This window comes from Eleutherodactylus coqui, chromosome 11 (assembly GCF_035609145.1).
Source record: "Eleutherodactylus coqui strain aEleCoq1 chromosome 11, aEleCoq1.hap1, whole genome shotgun sequence".
NCBI classification, from domain to species: domain Eukaryota; kingdom Metazoa; phylum Chordata; class Amphibia; order Anura; family Eleutherodactylidae; genus Eleutherodactylus; species Eleutherodactylus coqui.
The window spans coordinates 140,190,243-140,214,140 of NC_089847.1; the positions used below are offsets into that span (position 1 = coordinate 140,190,243).

The following is a 23,898-nucleotide window of genomic DNA, read 5'->3' on the forward strand; positions in this document are numbered from 1 at the left end:
GACGCCCCCTACAGACCACCAGTAGAGAGGAGCATCTGACCAGACTATTAGGAGGTGTTGGGATCAGTGGATGGGGGCACACAAGGTGACCGGGCTCAGGACGCCCCCTACAGATCACCGGTAGAGAGGAGCGTCTGACCAGACTGTTAGGAGGTGTTGGGATCAGTGGATCGGGGCACACAAGGTGATCGGGCTCAGGACCCCCGACAGACCACCAGTAGAGAGGAGCGTCTGACCAGACTGTTAGGAGGTGTTGAGACCAGTGGATGGGGGCACACAAGGTGACCGGGCTCAGGACGCCCCCTACAGACCACCAGTAGAGAGGAGCGTCTGACCAGAATCGGGGCACACAATGTGACCGGGTTCAGGACGCCCCCTACAGACCACCAGTAGAGACCAGACTGTTAGGACCCCCCCCTACAGACCATCATGTATTTTTGTTGGCCATTAAAAGGTATCATACCTAGAAGATTACTTGGTTTCTCTTGCTGGAAACAATCGCATTGTGCCACATATTAGGCAGTGAATGGAACCCATTGATTTTAATGGGCGTTTGTGTGAAAACATAGGCTGCGTTCCCTTTTTTTTGGTGCGCATTACACACTGCAGTAGGCCATTGAAGTGAATGGGGCAGCCCAAATACTTGGTGAATAAACAGGAAACCTGCATGTTCACCGCATATTTGCACAGCATGTCGCCGGGCCCGTCTGCAGTCTTTTTTGCATGTGTAAATACGCAGTGTATTTACGCGACCGGCGTTCGCTCACGCCTGTGGGAATGAGTCCTGAGCATGCGATATTGGCCTGTGTTTCTCGGACTCATATCGCACTTGCCTTTGTAAATGTAGCCTCAGACACGCGTTGGTCCGTCCTTCCATGCGGCCATTTTTGTTCTGTAGATCTGCTGGAAGAAACGTAGAAAAAGGCTAAAATCGGGAAATCTGCTTTGTCCTCTGTAAATGCTGTGTGACTGCGATTCATCATCCACATCGTTGGTAACACATCATTACAAGCCGACAGGAAGCCAACTGTGATTTACACAAAGTGTCTATTGTAAGACTGCAGCCACTCCAGCCCCGGCGGATACATTGTAACAACTTCTACACACAAGATAACAGTTTTGTTAGTGTTGTGTTGAGGTGATCTGTGCGCCGCCTGCGCCTACGGCTCTGTTCACATCGGTGCGCCTCGGGCACAGAAAACTGACAGCATATCACACCGTGTCTGGTAAATGCCGGGAGTCCCAATGGATAGCGCAGTCATAGAGGAGGAAGGCCTTTATAATGGGCCCCCCATCAGAAGCCTGTGACCTCTGTCACGTTGGGTGGTGGTCTCACAGACTGGCAATCGGCATCAGCATGGAGTCTGGTCAGCCTGATGAGCTACCAATACACAGTGACCCGTGGAGCTGCTGCTCTTGTCCTGACCGCTGCACTTCAGTGTTTAATCCTTAATACCACTTTTATACAAAATTGTCATTAATTAAAATTTGCATTGCTGCTGACTGCAGTCTTGGATGTGACTAGAGTATAAAATATGCTGACACAGCAGGATTGTGAGTGCAGTTTTGGATGTGACAAGAGTAAAGGCTGATTTAGACATAACAATTATCGCTCGAAAGCCATTGTTTAGGCAATAATCGTGTCCATCTTGCGCCCGTCGTGCACTTTTTCATTAAAGATTCGCTCATCGTTCGTCATTCGGTCCGCTTAAAATCCCTCATTCGTCCGTTTGCTTTTCGTTTGGTCAAACTGACCTCATTCAGTGGTCCAGCGAGTTTAGGGGAGTTCCCAATGCAGACGCCACACAACGAGGATCCAACCACTTTCGTTAGGTAAAAAAACGTCCGTCTGTAAAAGCAAAACCAGCGCTGCCTGTTATCGTTATAGCGAATCTCTAGCGATAATCTGTGTCTAAATGGGGCTTAGGACAGATTTGTGAATGCAGCTGTGGAGGACTTGATGTCACTCAGTAGAACAAATGTAATGCCCTTGCCGTTACATGGCGTTGTTTCCTGGCGCTGGCGGCCGTTTCGCACATTGTGAGTGTTTTCTGTGAATGGAACATCTGCTGTGACTTTCTTTTGTCTCAGGAGACTCGTGTACAGACATGGAACTTTTATTTCTGCCTTCCAAATATTTGCTTGGCCTTCAACCGTATTTACCTTGTGTTAGTGCGGGGGTGTCTCCCCTCCTGGAACCTGCAGACGGACAGCGTCACCTGTATTGGGGGTGTCTCCCCTCCTGGAACCTGGGACTGGACAGCGTCACCTGGATTGGGGGTGTCTCCCCTCCTGGATCCTGGGACTGGACAGCGTCACCTGGATTGGGGGTGTCTCCCCTCCTGGAACCTGCAGACGGACAGCGTCACCTGTATTGGGGGTGTCTCCCCTCCTGGATCCTGGGACTGGACAGCGTCACCTGGATTGGGGGTGTCTCCCCTCCTGGATCCTGGGACCGGACAGCGTCACCTGGATTGGGGGGTGTCTCCCCTCCTGAAACCTGCAACCAGACAGCGTCACCTGGATTGGGGGTGTCTCTCCTCCTGGAACCTGCAACCGGACAGCGTCACCTGAATTGGGGGTGTCTCCCCTCCTGGAACCTGCAACCGGACAGCGTCACCTGGATTGGGGGTGTCTCCCCTCCTGGATCCTGGGACTGGACAGCGTCACCTGGATTGGGGGTGTCTCCCTTCCTGGAACCTACAACCGGACAGCATCACCTGGATTGGGGGTGTCTCCCCTCCTGGAACCTACAACCGGACAGCGTCACCTGGATTGGGGATGTCTCCCCTCCTGGATCCTGGGACTGGACAGCGTCACCTGGATTGAGGGGTGTCTCCCCTCCTGGAACCTGCAACCGGACAGCGTCACCTGGATTGGGGGTGTCTCCCCTCCTGGAACCTGCAATGGGACAGCGTCACCTGGATTGGGGGTGTCTCCCCTCCTGGAACCTGCGACCGGACAGCGTCACCTGGATTGGGGGTGTCTCCCCTCCTGGAACCTGCAACCGGACAGCGTCACCTGGATTGGGGGTGTCTCCCCTCCTGGAACTTGCGACCGGACAGCGTCATATGGATTGGGGGTGTCTCCCCTCCTGGAACCTGCAGACGGACAGCGTCACCTGGATTGGGGGTGTCTCCCCTCCTGGATCCTGGGACTGGACAGCGTCACCTGGATTGGGGGTGTCTCCCCTCCTGGATCCTGGGACCGGACAGCGTCACCTGTATTGGGGGTGTCTCCCCTCCTGGATCCTGCGACCAGACAGCGTCACCTGGATTGGGGGTGTCTCCCCTCCTGGATCCTGGGACTGGACAGCGTCACCTGGATTGCGGGTGTCTCCCCTCATGGATCCTGGGACAGGACAGTGTCACCTGGATTGAGGGGTGTCTCCCCTCCTGGAACCTGCAACCGGACAGCGTCACCTGGATTGGGGGTGTCTCCCCTCCTGGAACCTGCAACCAGACAGCGTCACCTGGATTGGGGGTGTCTCCCCTCCTGGAACCTGCAACTGGACAGCGTCACCTGGGTTGGGGGTGTCTCCCCTCCTGGAACCTGCAACCGGACAGCGTCATATGGATTGGGGGTGTCTCCCCTCCTGGAACATGCAACCGGACAGCGTCATCTGGATTGGGGGTGTCTCCCCTCCTGGAACCTGCAGACGGACAGCGTCACCTGGATTGGGGGTGTCTCCCCTCCTGGATCCTGGGACTGGACAGCGTCACCTGGATTGGGGGTGTCTCCCCTCCTGGATCCTGGGAATGGACAGCGTCACCTGGATTGGGGGTGTCTCCCCTCCTGGAACCTGGGACTGGACAACGTAACCTGGATTGGGGGTGTCTCCCCTCCTGGAACCTGCAACGGGACAGCGTCATCTGGATTGGGGGTGTCTCCCCTCCTGGAACCTGCAGACGGACTGCGTCATCTGGATTGGGGGTGTCTCCCCTCCTGGAACCTGCAGACGGACAGCGTCACCTGGATTGGGGGTGTCTCCCCTCCTGGATCCTGGGACTGGACAGCGTCACCTGGATTGGGGGTGTCTCCCCTTCTGGATCCTGGGACTGGACAGCGTCACCTGGATTGGGGGTGTCTCCCCTTCTGGATCCTGGGACTGGACAGCGTCACCTGGATTGGGGGTGTCTCCCCTCCTGGATCCTGGGACTGGACAGCGTCACCTGGATTGGGAGTGTCTCCCCTCCTGGAACCTGCAACCGGACAGCTTCACCTGGATTGGGGGTGTCTTCCCGCCTGGAACCTGCAACCGGACAGCGTCACCTGGATTGGGGGTGTCTCCCCTCCTGGAACCTGCAACAGGACAGCGTCACCTGGATTGGGGGTGTCTCCCCTCCTGGAATCTGCTACCGGACAGCGTCACCTGGATTGGGGGTGTCTCCCCTCCTGGATCCTGGGACTGGACAGCGTCACCTGGATTGGGGGTGTCTGCCCGCCTAGATCCTGGGACTGGACAGCGTCACCTGGATTGGGGGTGTCTGCCCGCCTAGATCCTGGGACTGGACAGCGTCACCTGGATTGGGGCTCTTTGCCCAATACGAGGAGTTTCTCTTCGAATTCCTTTCTCCTCGTGACGTCTGTCACATCACTTGGATATGTTTTATGTTTACCTTTTCCATATATCGCCCTCATCCTTCTAGTCATGGCTTAGATCTTCTACTTGCTATTAATCAGGACAGTGGATTCAGTAGAAATCTATCAGCTCTACGGACATATTGGAAAACCATACTGAACGATAAAGATGATACAAGTTTATATGTCAGAGCTGATATGTACTTGTTCCCCGCATGGGGCATGCCGATATTATACCAGTAATAACCTGCTCCATACCACCAGCCTCAAACATTCACAGGCGCATCTGTTCTTTTCATGGGCACTTGGAAAAAAGTGCCCCATTTTACCGGACTGTCCAGGAATTTCTGCACAGTTGGCAGCCTTGACGTTAACTCTGATGTCACCGTTTTACTACATTGCATTTGTTATTACTAATCATTATACAAGAGCCATTTATAAAGGGGTCAGAGTGCAGCTTACCAACTCCACAGCCCTGGCATAAATGTCGGTGTCCTTCTTTGAACTCTCTCCAACTCTTTGATATCTTTTTGTCCTCACACAGTTGCTCAAAATGGGACTGAGTATTCAATGTAAGCTATATCATACAGCGGTGACATCACTGCTCTCCAACTATCAGTTATATTATACAGCAGTGACATCACCACTCTCCAACTATCATTTATATTATACAGCAGTGACATCACCGCCCTCTAGCTATCAGTTATATTATACAGCAGTGACATCACCGCCCTCTAGCTATCAGTTATATTATACAGCAGTGACATCACCGCACTCCAGCTATCAGTTATATTATACAGCAGTGACATCACCGCTCTCCAGCTATCAGTTATATTATACAGCAGTGACATCACCGCTCTCCAGCTATCAGTTATATTATACAGCAGTGACATCACCGCTCTCCAGATATCAGTTTTATTATATAGCAGTGACATCACCGCTCTCCAGGTATCAGTTATAGTATAGAGTAGTGACATCACCGCTCTCCAGCTATCAGTTATAGTATAGAGCAGTGACATCACCGCTCTCCAGCTATCAGTTATATTATACAGCAGTGACATCACCGCTCTCCAGATATCAGTTATATTATACAGCAGTGACATCACCGCTCTCCCGCTATCAGTTTTATTATACAGCAGTGACATCACCGCTCTCCAGATATCAGTTTTATTATATAGCAGTGACATCACCGCTCTCCAGATATCAGTTTTATTATACAGCAGTGACATCACCGCTCTCCAGCTATCAGTTCTATTATACAGCAGTGACATCACCGCTCTCCAGGTATCAGTTATAGTATAGAGCAGTGACATCACCGCTCTCCAGCTATCAGTTATAGTATAGAGCAGTGACATCACCACTCTCCAGCTATCAGTTATATTATACAGCAGTGACATCACCGCTCTCAAGATATCAGTTATATTATACAGCAGTGACATCACCGCTCTCCCGCTATCAGTTATATTATACAGCAGTGACATCACCGCTCTCCAGCTATCCGTTATTTTATACAGCAGTGACATCACCGCTCTCCAGCTATCAGTTAAATTATACAGCAGTGACATCACCGCTCTCCAGCTATCAGTTATATTATACAGCAGTGACATCACCGCTCTCCAGCTATCAGTTATATTATACAGCAGTGACATCACCGCTCTCCAGCTATCAGTTATATTATACAGCAGTGACATCACCGCTCTCCAGCTATCAGTTATATTATACAGCAGTGACATCACCGCTCTCCAGCTATCAGTTATATTATACAGCAGTGACATCACCGCTCTCCAGCTATCAGTTATATTATACAGCAGTGACATCACCGCTCTCCAGCTATCAGTTATATTATACAGCAGTGACATCACTGCTCTCCAGCTAACATTTATATTATACAGCAGTGACATCACCGCTCTCCAGCTATCAGTTATAGTATACAGCAGTGACATCACCGCTCTCCAGATAGGAGTTTCTATAAGTGTTGTATAAAAGGTAGAGATTATATTGATATACACTGCCAGGATCTGATCCAGCTGTCTTTGAATACATCGGTGTATCTGTAGGACGTGTAGAAAGTTCCCACTTGTTTCTGGTCTCACGTGGATTTTGCCCATGTGCCATCTGTGCGGTTTGTGCCAGCACAGGCCGTGGTACATCGGGGCAGATCCTGTGTAAGCAGCCCAATTTTGTGATGAATAATGAGCATTACTGAGTAATTTCCATCAGAATGTGGCGGCGGCCGTGAGTGCTCAGGCGGATATTTTCTGATTATTGTATATTTGTAGCCGTCTCTGGAGCAGTCGTCAGCCCGGCAGTGTCAGAACTGTCCACCCAGAGGCTAAAAATACTCACATTAGACCCACGGGTAAAAATAGAACAAAACCAATGCATAATTATCACTCGTCAGCGCCTCGTCCTCACAAATCTGCCGTTTTCTGGTTCCTTTTTTCCCTGAATTTAAATAAATTCAGTTCATTGTATTTAACTATTGAGATGCCAGAGCAACGGAGAATCGCTGCAAACCTGGAACTTCCCTGCCGTCTCCGTGCGGCTCGGCGCTGCGGACAAGAGCCCTCCTTGTTGTTTGTTACATTGTACTATTTATATTGTTAGATCGTCTTGTATCCGCTCACTTGTATCACTTTATATTCAGCGCATCTTCATATCGTATATAATATGGTTTGTATTTTTTATTTTTACCCTTTGATCGTTCCGTTTATTATGATTGTTTTGATACATTGCGCCATTTTGTTGATAGTTTAACATTTCTTCTATTTCTATTATTCATTGATTTTATATTTGTTTTTATTAGATATTTATTACATCATCATTTTATTAATATTCTACTTCTAGTTTTATTCTGTTTCTTGTTATTTGTGAAGATAAGACCCAGGTCCGTAAAGTGGGACGTCTCTTGGTCAAGTACTTCTGCATACATGTCTTGAGACGTCCGTTGCATCTTGCCGTCCAGCAGGGTTATATACGGACTATTTCCTCTTGATGTAGCACATGCATCTTCCACAGCTCTGTACAAACATCACCTCTAGCAGTCTTTTGGGTATCTTTGTATTGAAGGCTTTGTTCACATGGTGGGATACGTGGCAGTTTTTCCCACATGGATTCCACCTCTCTAACTGTGGCCGGCGCGTGACTAGGGGCTCAGGAAGAGTATCGCGTCTCCTGTATAGGCGGCGCTGCAGACATCTTCTTCCAGCTTCCCTTTTGCATTACCGTCTGGTTCTCATGGGCATAGGCATATTTCGGTCTATGAAAAAGCAGCGCATTCACTTAAAAAAAAATTGTCTTTTTGCTTCGTATTTTGGCCCTTCTAATAATTATTATTCGCGCAGGCGCTGCCTATTTCCTTGTGCAAAACCCCATTCAATTCTTGCACAAATGGACAGTGAATACACATGGATTGTGCGTACTTGTGCAGTCCCATTCCCTTCAGTGGCCCATTTCAGTGATTAATTGTAGAATCACATGGACAATCCACACTTGAGCGTCGCCCCTTTACATCAATGGCTTGTACTCGCTGCTTACCAGGCTCCTAAAATATACCCCTGTAATAGGCAGCATATTTATGCCTGTGTGAATGAGCCCCCCGCCACGGGTTTTTTATGGCAGATCTGCTGGGGATCCGCCCATGGCCTTGGCCCTTGTACCCGCGCGGATGGCGTTGACTTGTGGCGGGTCACTTCGTTGCTTCCTGCGCCGCACATTTTGTATTGAGATGAATGGGATGCAAATACGAAGCAGATCTTGTTGTAAATCTTTGCAGGGAATTCCCTAATCTAGACAAATTCAATTGAGCCGATCCACAAGGCTCCCATGGTAGGACAGCAGGGGGCAGCGCTGACGCCCCGGCGTGGCCACCAGCTGAACACGTCGGGCTTTTACTGCATGTTTTTTGTTTTTTTTAAATGAACGGAGCAGAAAAAAAACACAAGACCTTCCAGCTGGATGACGACCGGATTTCCTTTAGTCGGATGCAGCTATACGTCGTTCTGGCTGATCCCAGTAGTTGGACATATATGTATTGGGCGCGGCGCCGTGTGGATATTGTCGGCCACCAGCGCCCGCAGTCTACCATCCTCTATAGGACTGAGAGAACCTTCTGTTACATCATTGGTCAGAATCTGGAGGAAGAAGTGCCGGACGGGACAAATGGCAGACATTGCTGAGTGCACACCATTCTGTCAGTAGGGCTGAGGAGGGCTTCAGCTACCTGGGGTACTTATCTACCCTGCCCGCTGATTGTTACCATCCGCCTGGGAGGCCATTACACGGATTATGTCTAACAGGCAGCCGGCTCAGGTCTGCTGAAGGGTTTCATCTGTGAAGGCTGGAAGATCAGAAAACATCAGCTAAAATCTGATAACGGCCTTACCACTGTCATCAATTACTGCAGCGGGGCTGTACAAGACAGACGTCTCTACTGTAAGAGCGGTCACACTATGGAGCTCTACTGTAAGAGCCGTCACACTATGGAGCCCCTACTGTAAGAGCGGTCACACTATGGAGCCTCCACTGTAAGAGCGGTCACACTATGGAGCCTCTACTGTAAGAGCGGTCACACTATGGAGCCTCTACTGTAAGAGCGGTCACACTATGGAGCCTCTACTGTAAGAGCGGTCACACTATGGAGCCTCTACTGTAAGAGCGGTCACACTATGGAGCCCCTACTGTAAGAGCGGTCACACTATGGAGCCTCTACTGTAAGAGCGGTCACACTATGGAGCTCTACTGTAAGAGCGGTCACACTATGGAGCTTCTACTGTAAGAGCGGTCACACTATGGAGCTCTACTGTAAGAGCGGTCACACTATGGAGTCTCTACTGTAAGAGCGGTCACACTATGGAGCTCTACTGTAAGAGCGGTCACACTATGGAGCTCTACTGTAAGAGCGGTCACACTATGGAGCCCTCTACTGTAAGAGCGGTCACACTATGGAGCTCTCTACTGTAAGAGCGGTCACACTATGGAGCTCTACTGTAAGAGCGGTCACACTATGAAGCTCTACTGTAAGAGCGGTCACACTATGGAGCCTCTACTGTAAGAGCGGTCACACTATGGAGCCTCTACTGTAAGAGCGGTCACACTATGGAGCCTCTACTGTAAGAGCGGTCACACTATGGAGCCTCTACTGTAAGAGCGGTCACACTATGGAGCCTCTACTGTAAGAGCGGTCACACTATGGAGTCTACTGTAAGAGCGGTCACACTATGGAGCCCCTACTGTAAGAGCGGTCACACTATGGAGCTCTCTACTGTAAGAGCGGTCACACTATGGAGCTCTACTGTAAGAGCGGTCACACTATGGAGCTCTACTGTAAGAGCGGTCACACTATGGAGCCCTACTGTAAGAGCGGTCACACTATGGAGCCTCTACTGTAAGAGCGGTCACACTATGGAGCTCTACTGTAAGAGCCGTCACACTATGGAGCCCCTACTGTAAGAGCGGTCACACTATGGAGCTCTACTGTAAGAGCGGTCACACTATGGAGCTCTACTGTAAGAGCGGTCACACTATGGAGCTCTACTGTAAGAGCGGTCACACTATGGAGCTCTACTGTAAGAGCGGTCACACTATGGAGCCTCTACTGTAAGAGCGGTCACACTATGGAGCCTCTACTGTAAGAGCGGTCACACTATGAAGCTCTACTGTAAGAGCGGTCACACTATGGAGCCTCTACTGTAAGAGCGGTCACACTATGGAGCCTCTACTGTAAGAGCGGTCACACTATGGAGCCTCTACTGTAAGAGCGGTCACACTATGGAGCTCTACTGTAAGAGCGGTCACACTATGGAGCCTCTACTGTAAGAGCGGTCACACTATGGAGCTCTACTGTAAGAGCGGTCACACTATGGAGTCTCTACTGTAAGAGCGGTCACACTATGGAGCCTCTACTGTAAGAGCGGTCACACTATGGAGCTCTACTGTAAGAGCGGTCACACTATGGAGCCTCTACTGTAAGAGCGGTCACACTATGGAGCCTCTACTGTAAGAGCAGTCACACTATGGAGCTCTCTACTGTAAGAGCGGTCACACTATGGAGCCCCTACTGTAAGAGCGGTCACACTATGGAGCTCTCTACTGTAAGAGCCGTCACACTATGGAGCCTCTACTGTAAGAGCGGTCACACTATGGAGCTCTCTACTGTAAGAGCGGTCACACTATGGAGCCCCTACTGTAAGAGCGGTCACACTATGGAGCTCTCTACTGTAAGAGCGGTCACACTATGGAGCTCTCTACTGTAAAAGCGGTCACACTATGGAGCTCTCTACTGTAAGAGCGGTCACACTATGGAGCCTCTACTGTAAGAGCGGTCACACTATGGAGCCTCTACTGTAAGAGCGGTCACACTATGGAGCCTCTACTGTAAGAGCGGTCACACTATAGAGCTCTACTGCAAGAGCGGTCACACTATGGAGCCTCTACTGTAAGAGCGGTCACACTATGGAGCCTCTACTGTAAGAGCGGTCACACTATGGAGCCTCTACTGTAAGAGCGGTCACACTATGGAGCCTTTACTGTAAGAGCGGTCACACTATGGAGCCCCTACTGTAAGAGCGGTCACACTATGGAGCTCTACTGTAAGAGCGGTCACACTATGGAGCTCTCTACTGTAAGAGCGGTCACACTATGGAGCCTCTACTGTAAGAGCGGTCACACTATGGAGCCTCTACTGTAAGAGCGGTCACACTATGGAGCCTCTACTGTAAGAGCGGTCACACTATGGAGCCTCTACTGTAAGAGCGGTCACACTATGAAGCCTCTACTGTAAGAGCGGTCACACTATGGAGCTCTACTGTAAGAGCGGTCACACTATGGAGCCTCTACTGTAAGAGCGGTCACACTATGGTGCCTCTACTGTAAGAGCGGTCACACCATGGAGCCTCTACTGTAAGAGCGGTCACACTATGGAGCCTCTACTGTAAAAGCGGTCACACTATGGAGCCTCTACTGTAAGAGCGGTCACACTATGGAGCCTCTACTGTAAGAGCGGTCACACTATGGAGCCTCTACTGTAAAAGCGGTCACACTATGGAGCCTCTACTGTAAGAGCGGTCACACTATGGAGCCTCTACTGTAAGAGCGGTCACACTTTGGAGCCTCTACTGTAAGAGCGGTCACACTATGCAGCCTCTTCTGTAAGAGCGGTCACACTATGGAGCCTCTACTGTAAGAGCGGTCACACTATGGAGCTCTACTGTAAGAGCGGTCACACTATGGTGCCTCTACTGTAAGAGCGGTCACACCATGGAGCCTCTACTGTAAGAGCGGTCACACTATGGAGCCTCTACTGTAAGAGCGGTCACACTATGGAGCCTCTACTGTAAGAGCGGTCACACTATGGAGCTCTACTGTAAGAGCGGTCACACTATGGAGCTCTACTGTAAGAGCGGTCACACTATGGAGCCTCTACTGTAAGAGCGGTCACACTATGGAGCCTCTACTGTAAGAGCGGTCACACTATGGAGCCTCTACTGTAAGAGCGGTCACACTATGGAGCCTCTACTGTAAGAGCGGTCACACTATGGAGCTCTACTGTAAGAGCGGTCACACTATGGAGCCCCTACTGTAATAGCGGTCACACTATGGAGCTCTACTGTAAGAGCGGTCACACTATGGAGCCCCTACTGTAAGAGCGGTCACACTATGGAGCCTCTACTGTAAGAGCGGTCACACTATGGAGCCTCTACTGTAAGAGCGGTCACACTATGGAGCTCTACTGTAAGAGCGGTCACACTATGGAGCCTCTACTGTAAGAGCGGTCACACTATGGAGTCTACTGTAAGAGCGGTCACACTATGGAGCTCTCTACTGTAAGAACAGTCACACTATGGAGCCTCTACTGTAAGAGCGGTCACACTATGGAGCCTCTACTGTAAGAGCGGTCACACTATGGAGCTCTACTGTAAGAGCGGTCACTCTATGGAGCCTCTACTGTAAGAGCGGTCACACTATGGAGCCTCTACTGTAAGAGCGGTCACACTATGGAGCCTCTACTGTAAGAGCGGTCACACTATGGAGCCTCTACTGTAAGAGCGGTCACACTGTGGAGCTCTACTGTAAGAGCGGTCACACTATGGAGCTCTCTACTGTAATAGCGGTCACACTATGGAGCTCTACTGTAAGAGCGGTCACACTATGGAGCTCTACTGTAAGAGCGGTCACACTATGGAGCCTCTACTGTAAGAGCGGTCACACTATGGAGCCCCTACTGTAAGAGCGGTCACACTATGGAGCCTCTACTGTAAGAGCGGTCACACTATGGAGCTCTCTACTGTAAGAGCGGTCACACTATGGAGCTCTACTGTAAGAGCGGTCACACTATGGAGCCTCTACTGTAAGAGCGGTCACACTATGGAGCTCTACTGTAAGAGCGGTCACACTATGGAGCTCTACTGTAAGAGCGGTCACACTATGGAGCTCTACTGTAAGAGCGGTCACACTATGGAGCTCTACTGTAAGAGCGGTCACACTATGGAGCCTCTACTGTAAGAGCGGTCACACTATGGAGCTCTACTGTAAGAGCGGTCACACTATGGAGCCTCTACTGTAAGAGCGGTCACACTATGGAGCTCTACTGTAAGAGCGGTCACACTATGGAGCTCTACTGTAAGAGCGGTCACACTATGGAGCCTCTACTGTAAGAGCGGTCACACTATGGAGCTCTACTGTAAGAGCGGTCACACTATGGAGCTCTACTGTAAGAGCGGTCACACTATGGAGCTCTACTGTAAGAGCGGTCACACTATGGAGCCTCTACTGTAAGAGCGGTCACACTATGGAGCCCCTACTGTAAGAGCGGTCACACTATGGAGCTCTACTGTAAGAGCGGTCACACTATGGAGCCTCTACTGTAAGAGCGGCCACACTATGGAGCCTCTACTGTAAGAGCGGTCACACTATGGAGCTCTACTGTAAGAGCGGTCACACTATGGAGCTCTACTGTAAGAGCGGTCACACTATGGAGCTCTACTGTAAGAGCGGTCACACTATGGAGCTCTACTGTAAGAGCGGTCACACTATGGAGCCCCTACTGTAAGAGCGGTCACACTATGGAGCCTCTACTGTAAGAGCGGTCACACTATGGAGCTCTACTGTAAGAGCGGTCACACTATGGAGCCTCTACTGTAAGAGCGGTCATACTATGGAGCTCTACTGTAATAGCGGTCACACTATGGAGCCTCTACTGTAAGAGCGGTCACACTATGGAGCTCTACTGTAAGAGCGGTCACACTATGGAGCCTCTACTGTAAGAGCGGTCACACTATGGAGCCCTACTGTAAGAGCGGTCACACTATGGAGCTATCTGCAGTCGTGGTTAAAGGGATTCTCCTTTTTGCATAGACCCTAATTTTTAGAAGCACCTCCTGCTGAGTGATGAGCTCTACTCTCTGCTCAGTGTTTATGCAGTGCCCCTGCAGGTGAAATGTGGTATTCCATCTTTTTCATTGAATTAAAGGGGTTGTCCCGCGCCGAAACGGGTTTTTTTTTTTTTCAACCCCCCCCCCGTTCGGCGCGAGACAACCCCGATGCAGGGAGGTAAAGAAAGCTCACCGGAGCGCTTACCTTAATCCCCGCGCTCCGGTGACTTCTCTACTCACCGCTGAAGATGGCCTCTTCCTCCGTGGACCGCAGCTCTTCTGTGCGGTCCACTGCCGATTCCAGCCTCCTGATTGGCTGGAATCGGCACGTGACGGGGCGGAGCTACACGGAGCTACACGGAGCCCCATAGAAGACTGCAGAAGACCCGGACTGCGCAAGCGCGGCTAATTTGGCCATCGGAGGCCAAAAATTAGTCGGCTCCATGGAGACGAGGACGCCAGCAACGGAGCAGGTAAGTATAAAACTTTTGATAACTTCTGTATGGCTCATAATTAATGCACAATGTACATTACAAAGTGCATTATTATGGCCATACAGAAGTGTATAGACCCACTTGCTGCCTCGGGACATCTCCTTTAAATCTCCAAGACATAGGGGTCCTGAATAGAGCGCCCCCTGTGTTACTTCAGGATTCTCTAATCGAGTATATAGAGAGAACAGTTAACTTGTTCGACCCCCTTCACACATATTTGGTGCAGTTTTAGTGCAGAGTCTTGACTAAAGACCTGCAACTACAGTAGAACCTATCAGCGTTCATCTCTGGACCTGATGCAGATTTATAGACCCGCTTCATGCCCGGTGTACCGCAGGTTTGCAGCATTTATGTCTGCTGCTACCTATAGGAGAGGTGACAGCGGCGCCCAGTCCAGGCTTCCTGCGGATTCCTAGTCCCCGCTGCAGCAGTTGGGGGTCCGCTCGTCCCGTGATGTCTGAATAGCCGTCCTATAGCCTCTGGTAATAAGGGACATTTCAGCTGCTATAATTGACTGGGGTGTAATCCGTGTAATGTACACAGCAGAGGACGCTCGGAGCGCGGGCCTCCACCAATAATCACGGTTCACCTTTTCATCGGATTTAATATACAGGGAGTTCTGACCTTCTGCAAACCACAATGTGAAACTTTGTATAATCAAGGAGGAAAAACCTTTCTCTTCCTCGCAACTTAATGTTGACTTAAGAAAGGCCAAAGGCATTGACATCAATTACTGGGGCAGCATTAGGCGGCGCTGGCTGCGGGCGGACGGCGCTGCGCGGCTCGGATATTACCTGCTGGTATTTAGCATCCTCTGCCTACAGAAATCTCTATTGTTCTCCTCCCGGAGCCCGAGGTGCGGCTTGACCGGCGTCCAGACTGACGATGGCTGCACATGGGTGTAGCACAAGCACTCGCTTCATGTTTTCCAAACGATGTGCAAGGCCTGTGTCATTCGATCCTAAGTGGGACTTTATTGCCTTGTGGTCCTTCTTGAACAATTACTGAACTGGCTGAACACATATGGTTTTGAGTCGTGTCTGCGCCATCACGTCACTCATAGCCCCGAACAATTGGCATCTGGCGAACGCATAGACACTCAATCAGGCTGACGTGGAATGCGGAGCGCTGCTCCTGAGCCACCCCTGGAGAGGAGCGCTGCTGAGCATGACCTCACACTTATTACTGGGGTCCCTCTAGACTCGCAGCAAAACTGCCGCCAGGACAATCACTCATTGCAGGGCAGTGGCGCTCGCGAGTTATCGGGGTTCTCTCTGCACTTCGCTCCTTTTTTCTTGCTGGGGGGTAATAAACAAAATGGCCTAAAAGCGCTGTGCAATAAGTTGGCGCTATACAACCTACAAGTCCCTCCCCTTCATCCTGTGGAGACTCGCCTGGGACTTCATGTTCTGGAGTGACCCATCCTTTCTCATGTTCCCTGCTGTAAGACTACAACTCCCAGCATGTCCTGACAGTTCTGTAGTCTTTACACAGGTGAGAGGCCTGGAGCGGCCGGTGTGCATGCGGTCCTGCATACCAGTGGGATGCAGTTTGCCTCACTGAACATGGCATTATAATTGCCCATGCACACGCCAGTGCCAGTCTTTTATTTATTTTTTGCACATTGGAAATAATTTGCGAGATTTCTGCAGAAAAACGGGAGATGATGCAATGTTACTGCCTCACAACATCGCTGTGGAAGAAACATCACCCATGAAGTAGAGCCGCAGCGGGCGGGGACCCCGCCACCTGTATACTGCGACCCCCCCCCCCCCCCCAACCTGTAACCGGGCAAAGAGCCGCTCCGGGATAGATTGCCACCTTGTAGATCTCTGCTGCGTTGGTCCGCGCTCCCCTCTCTGCGGCACGCGGTATATTCTCCTATCACGCAGGGTCACCAGCAGACGGTTTAGCACAGGGGGGGGGGGGGGGGGGGGAGTTACTGTGATTTTCAAAAAAAGAAAAAGAAAAGAATGTCCGATTTTTGTTTTATAGAAATAGTTCACAGAAGTGAACGGAACCAAGAATATGCGTGACGCCGCTCGCTGCCGATTGGTGCAGACAGTCAGGGGTCTCTTCTTGTGTCAAATATACCATGAATAGGCGAGTTGTGAATACGCTGTCGCCCGCATTAATGAGGCCTGAGGGCTCCTTCACACGACCGCAGGCATTCATACGTTCGCCCGTACGCACCGTATATCGCATAAATGAATTTGTGACCCGACCGTGTCCTGATCTTAGTCCGCACATTTAAGTCCTTCACACGGGCGCTGCTGCATGGTAACGAATACGCTGAAGCCATGGCGAGCAACCATTGGATGAAAATGATGGGAATTACAATTAGGGCCGGCCAGCGTGTCTTCGCAGCGTTGTCCGCAGGGCAACTCCTCTGCCTCCCTCCGTTCCGGCTGCCATGGAAATCTATGGGAGCTTGCTGCGTATCGCAGCAAGACCGATCTCTTCACGCGCCGTAGAAAACACGACTGAAGACGAACGGATTGGTCTTTTTTTTCCTTCTATAAATATTTTGCATTGAAAACGTTTGTCTGAATGAAGAAATTGAAATCCAATTCTTCGCAAAGTCACGTTTTATGTGCGACTTTTTTTATACGTGTAAATACGCTGGTGTGAATGAGCCCCGAGGCCGCACACGGCGCTTTACTTTTCAGTCCCCAAAAAATCGGTCTGATTTTTGTTTGATTTTCCTGCTTTTTGGTGACTTTCATCTGTTTTGCACTTGTTTTTTGTGTGATTTTTAAAAAAATAAATAAAAAATTTCCTTTTCTGTTTTTTTAAATTAATGTTTATAGTTTCCATGGTTACGTGCGTTAAAAATGCCCGCCCAAGTAAAATAGAGCCAATGTGAACGTCCGCATGAATGCCTTGTATCTCCTTGCAGTTGCGCAGTGACTCTGTTGGTGAATATCCCGTTATTAGGTGTAAAGCCACGCCCACGGGCTACAGCGGCCGACGCCGTAACGCTGTACGGTCCGTGTATACCTCAAGCGTGCATGAACGTATGTACAGAGGTTTATATTCTACTTTAAACATCCGAGAACAAAACAGCTTCCGTGGATCGTGCGGCCGCGCAGCTTCGGGTTTCCATGCGTTTGCTGTTGACTGTAAGGTAAAAATTAGTTTGCGTCGATCGTACGTGTTCTTGTGAGGCGCAATATGCGCAAATATAAGGCAGGTCCCAAGTTGGCGCCTCTGTACGACATTTCACCAACGCCTGGAGCGATTATATCTTACTGGTTTGTATTAAGCAGATGGCACAAATGTAATGTGAACCGCCCCCAAGCCTGAATGGCGCACGGCGTTTGGATGCGGTTTCCCTCGTGCAGCCGGACGTGTATGTAATATTCTTTGGGGACTGCGGTGTTTTTCCGGCTCTCGGAGGGTTTGTCCGCGGGCAGGCGCCTTTGTGTTGGACTTTCATGTGAGTTTTATGTTTCTTGCAATGCACACATTTTTTGGGCCGTGTGTATAGACCGCCTAAGAATGCGCTAAAAGTCCGATATAGCGCTCGCTGCTGTAAATACGGCCCTGGGGGTGTTTTCTTTCTGGAGGTTTCTCTGCAAAGACAGGAGAAATTCTCGTACAAAATGCCACAAAGTATAAAACGCCAGTACAAATGCAGAATGGCGACCGGTCCGTGACGCAGGTTTTTACTTTTAGAGTTTGCTACATTGTAGTCACCATAGCGGAAGATGGCGGTGAATCCGCGTCGGCCGCCGCGCTGCAAACTCTCCAGCAACGGACAAAGGGATCTGAATAGAGATTGAAAGAAAATGGTCCAGTGTTCGCCGTCCGTCCAGATGTCCGGCGCCGCCGGAGGACCTGCCAGCAATGACCTCACTGAGGACGGGCTGCAGGGAGAGCGAGATCCCCAGCAATGGCTTCCGTCCTTTCATATTTGTATAGAGCGGTCTCCAGTGTCCGAGTCTTCCTGCCGCGCACAGAATTAGCTCTTTATAGTAGACAATGACACTTCTCTTGGCTTGTCTTTCACTTCGAGTCTCTTTTAGCTACTTATTGTATCTCGTTTCTCTAAGAAGAGCGCGATAGTCTGTGGTTGGCGTCCTCTTCTCTTCCTCCGGTCACAGTTAACCCTTCGCAGTGGCACTGCAGGGGTTAAGTGGAAGTGTGGGAGAATGGCCGGTGGTGTTTGTGGAGCGCTGTGCTATCTATAGGGATTGGCGCTGAATGCTGCTTTTGTTTACTGTTTTCCTACGAGGGGCCTCACTATATTTCATCTGTCACACTTGCCTTTCTCTTTTTCGACAATGCCCGATTGTTTCCACCAAAGGGGGAGAAAAGCTGCAGGTTCCACAGACAGGAGCGTTCTGCCAAATTCCGATCTCTGTTTTCCTTCCCTTCAGCTCACAAAGGACTCATAACTTACTGTCAAGTGTGCAAGTAGCCACAATGCCCCAGTGTGCGGAGGATGGCGGCTCGCTCTGCCCGTGGCACGACTGCTGGCTCTCAGTGAGTCCTGTTGCTGCAGGGTGTACACGGGGGTCCGCGGCGCTCCAGCACTGCTCTGTGGGGACAGAGCTATAGGGCAGAAGAGAGGGTACTTGGGGTCCGGATGTAGAAGACAGGGTACTTGGGGTCCGGATGTAGAAGACAGGGTACTTGGGGTCCTGCTCCCGAGGCCTAGACAACGGGGTACTCAGGGTCGGGCGCTGCTCCCTAGACTCGGGGTCATGTACTGCTCCCTAGACTCTGGGTCGGGCGCTGCTCCCTAGACTCGGGGTTGTGCGCCGCTCCCTAGTCTCGGGGTCATGCGCTGTTCCCTAGGTCTTGGACATATGCTGCTCTCTAAGGTTAGGCCAAGGTGGTGCAGCATGGCCTTGCAGACTCAGAACACTGGGGCACATTGGGGGTCCCGCATGGCTCTCTAGACTCAGGAGATCCAGGTAAATTGTGGGTCCTGCATGGCTCAGTCTACTCCCGTGGATGTTACTAACTGGCTGTGTTTTCCCGGCAGTGACATTGGCTCCTTGTGGCTTGGAACGGTGTGAGAATTGGTATGCCATCCAGTTCTGAAGTTCTGACCAGCGTCATAGCAGAACGCAGCTCTGAGCAGTGGAAGGACAGCCACCTAATGTAAGTGACCTGCTGTGTGACGTGGGGGGGGGGGGGTCTCCCGTGGGGGGGGGGGGGGGTGTCTCCCGTATCTGGGGGTCTCCCTGACGCACGGACTGCACACAAAGTGTTGAGAGTAATCTGTTTGTGGAGCCCAGTGGCAGGTAGTAGACCCCAGTCCATCACCATACAGCCAGAGCGGCTCCTGGGTCTGTGTGCCTTGGGTTGGAGTGTTGGATGCGGCTCGTTAGTTGAGAAGTGGCGAACATAGGGAATTATAATTACCCAGTTTTTTTTGCTGTCCCCATAACCCAATTATAGGGGCTCCTACAGATCACGAGGGAAGTGCCCGGCCCAAACCTGACGTATAACGTCACCATCCATGACCATTACATGGGTGTTTTATGGCCCTGGTATTAACACTTTAGGAATGCATCTAATTAGAAGAGGAGGTGGATATTACAGCAAGCGTGTAACAGCACTCCTCATGACTGATATATACTAGGCCACCACACTGCACATACATGTAATCACGTGTACTGGAAGGTAGTTCATATCTCACATCTAATCGAGTGTAGTGTAATAAAGTCCATACCTCAGACACATGTAATCACATGCACTAGAAGGCAGTCCATACCGCACATACATGTAATAATTATACTAGAATATAGTCCATACCACACATACATGTAATCACGTGTACTGGAAGATGGTCCATACTGCACATACATGTAATCACATGTACTCGAAGGTAGTCCATACAGCACACACATGTAATCACGTGTATTAGAAGGTAGTGCATACCGCACACACTTGTAATCACGTGTATTAGAAGGTAGTGCATACCGCACACACTTGTAATCACATGTACTCGAAGGTAGTCCATACCGCACACACATGTAATCACGTGTATTAGAAGGTAGTGCATACCGCACACACATGTAATCATATGTACTCGAAGGTAGTCCATACCGCACACACATGTAATCATGTGTATTAGAAGGTAGTCCATACTGCACACACATGTAATTATGTGTATTAGTAGGTAGTCCATACTGCACACACATGTAATCACGTGTATTAGAAGGTAGTCCATGCCGCACACAAATGTAATCACGTGTATTAGACGGTAGTCCATACCGCACACACATGTAATCACGTGTATTAGACGGTAGTCCATACCGCACACACATGTAATCGTGTGTATTAGAAGGTAGTGCATACCGCACACACATGTAATCACATGTACTAGAAGGTAGTCCATACCACACATGCATGTAATCATGTGTATTAGTAGGTAGTCCATACCGCACACACATGTAATCACGTGTATTAGAAGGTAGTCCATGCCGCACACACATGTAATCACGTGTATTAGATGGTAGTCCATACCGCACACACATGTAATCACGTGTATTAGACGGTAGTCCATACCGCACACACATGTAATCGCGTGTATTAGAAGGTAGTCCATACCACACATGCATGTAATCACGTGTATTAGAAGGTAGTCCATACCGCACACACATGTAATCACGTGTATTAGAAGGTAGTCCATACCGCACACACATGTAATCACGTGTATTAGAAGGTAGTCCATACCGCACACACATGTAATCACGTGTATTAGAAGGTAGTGCATACCGCACACACATGTAATCATGTGTATTAGTAGGTAGTCCATACCGCACACACATGTAATCACGTGTATTAGAAGGTAGTCCATACCGCACACACATGTAATCATGTGTATTAGTAGGTAGTCCATACCGCACGCACATGTAATTACGTGTATTAGAAGGTAGTCCATACTGCACACACATATAATCACGTGTATTAGAAGGTAGTCCATACCGCACACACATGTAATCACGTGTATTAGAAGGTAGTCCATACCGCACACACATGTAATCACGTGTATTAGAAGGTAGTCCATACCGCACACACATGTAATCACGTGTATTAGAAGGTAGCCCATACCGCACACACATGTAATCACGTGTATTAGTAGGTAGTCCATACCGCACACACATGTAATCACGTGTATTAGTAGGTAGTCCATACCGCACACACATTTAATCATGTTTATTAGAAGGTTGTCCATACTGCACACACATGTAATCACGTGTATTAGTAGGTAGTCCATACCGCACACACATGTAATCATGTTTATTAGAAGGTAGTCCATACCGCACACACATGTAATCACGTGTATTAGAAGGTAGTGCATACCGCACACACATGTAATCACGTGTATTAGAAGGTAGTCCATACCGCACACACATGTAATCACGTGTATTAGAAGGTAGCCCATACCGCACACACATGTAATCACGTGTATTAGAAGGTAGTCCATACCGCACACACATGTAATCACGTGTATTAGAAGGTAGCCCATACCGCACACACATGTAATCACGTGTATTAGAAGGTAGCCCATACCACACTTTCACTAGCAATCAATAGTTTTAGAACACCTCTGTGTTTCCCGTTGTATTGATATTTGCAGTGTGATGTCTCTGATGTGCTGTAAGGCTCGGTTCACACAGGGTGGATTTGCTGCAGAAATTCTTTGTGCAATTTCGGTGCGGCCGCTAATCCTGGGATAAGCCTGCCATGTGGGCGCGATTTGTCAAAAATCTCGTCCACATAGGACGGCCAATCTGTTGCCGCAAAGCCGGCAGAAGCTGGTGCTGTGGCGCGGATTCCCCAGCCGCAGCATGTCTATTTTTCTTCCTGTTGCGGCCATGCTCTCCTTTATGGGACGGACAAGCATGCAGCTAAGCTGCTCCAAAACCCGCGGCTAAGTGCTGCGGGTTTTTCGCTGCGCTTTCCTAGCGGAAATCTTGCGGTTTTTCGCTGCGGCAAAACTACAAGATTTCCAGCTGGTTTCCGCTCTGTGAGAACCCAGCCTAAAAAGAAAGTAGAGAACAAATCAACAAGTTAAGATACATTAAAATAATGGAGTTACTTTGTTTCACCAAATTGGAATTTCACAGTCGCCCCTCTGGCTGATAGAACAGCTTTACACCATTGAGGCGTTCTTTCTACAAATGCATGCAAATATTGTTCAGAAGTTCCCACAAATCTGCTGCGCTTAGATTGCACTTACCTTTCTGTCCGATTCATTCCCAACAAGCTCAATGAGGCTCTACAAGCCAGTGCATTTTTTTGAAGCTCACCGGCTTCTTGTCTTCTTAAGCAGTTGTGACATAGCCTAGAAGTATGTTTTGGATCATTGTCTTGCTGTAATATGAACTCCTGACCAACTAGGCGCACACCACAGGGGACTGCATGGCAAATCAAACTGCTGTGGCAGCCATTTTTGTCCGGTGTGCCAGTCACCCTGTGCTAGTTGTCAATTCTGGATCCAGGAAAAGAGCCACAGAGCATCACGTTTCCTCCTCCATACTTGTTTGTGTCACTCAGGAACCTTTCACCTACTTGACAGCGTACAAAAACCCTGCATGATGAACCAAAGATGACCCATCAGTCCATAAGACCTTCTTGCACTCTTTACTAGTCGACTGGAGGTGCTGCTCCACACAGCAAGGCTTTTTAAATTTATTATGCAATCTTAGCAGTGCCTTTCTTGCTGACGCTCCACTGGTCGGACCTGCAGACAGAAGTCTTCTCTTCACCGTTCCAATGGAAGTTTGCTTACTTCTTGCTGCATTAAGCTGTGCTTAGAGGCTTGTGCTGCGAGGAGCCGGTCATGCAAACTCTTCATTTTCAAAAACTTGTCATGTGATGTTGTAGTGTCTGTCAGACCTCTTCCTGTCAGAGTTTTCTCCGGTTTCCAAGTGCCTTGTGATGGTATAGGACACTGTACTGACTACCACTCCCACACTTCTAAGGGTATAAATCTGTCTGCCTTCTTTGGTTAATTGCCTTTTTCTTGCCATTATGATAACAATGTTCTCCGTCCCAAAGATGAAAACTGTCCGCATCCGGCCCTGGAGGATGCTGTAATGCCGTCTGTTCCAACACTGCTTATATAGAATCAGAGGGTTTGAGAGTCATCTACAAAAGCTGAGACACCTGTAGGAATAGTTTGCAGCCAACTTCAAACCATATTTGCTTTCTGTGCTGCAGAGCAGCCCTCCTTAATGTGTTCCCTGAGAAAAGCCCTTGGGTTAAAATCATGAATTCAGACTTTTGTTGCATTTCAGATTAAAATGTCATAATATATTTATGTTTTTTACTTACCCTTGAACCATTTTATGTTATTTACTGGACTTCTACTGTGTGAATGTAAACAATAACTAGAAATATTCAGGTGTTCTTAGGCCGCCTGCACATGGGCGTGTTAGAACCCGCATGCGGGATTCCCGCAGTGGAGTTCGATCTGGTGTCCGGCT

The 23,898-nt window shown here is 49.6% G+C and overlaps 1 protein-coding gene across 7 annotated transcripts in view; it reads left to right on the forward strand.

Annotated features, from left to right (window-relative positions):
- SOX6 (SRY-box transcription factor 6) overlaps nt 1-23,898 on the forward strand; it is a 461,372-nt gene that overhangs the window by 110,539 nt on the left and 326,935 nt on the right. For all 7 annotated transcript variants that reach the window (XM_066583692.1, XM_066583696.1, XM_066583695.1 and 4 more), the window contains exon 3: nt 19,440-19,558. In XM_066583692.1, coding sequence (XP_066439789.1) covers nt 19,482-19,558 — 77 coding nt within the window. In that variant the 5' untranslated portion in view covers nt 19,440-19,481. The remainder of the gene's footprint in view (nt 1-19,439; nt 19,559-23,898) is intronic.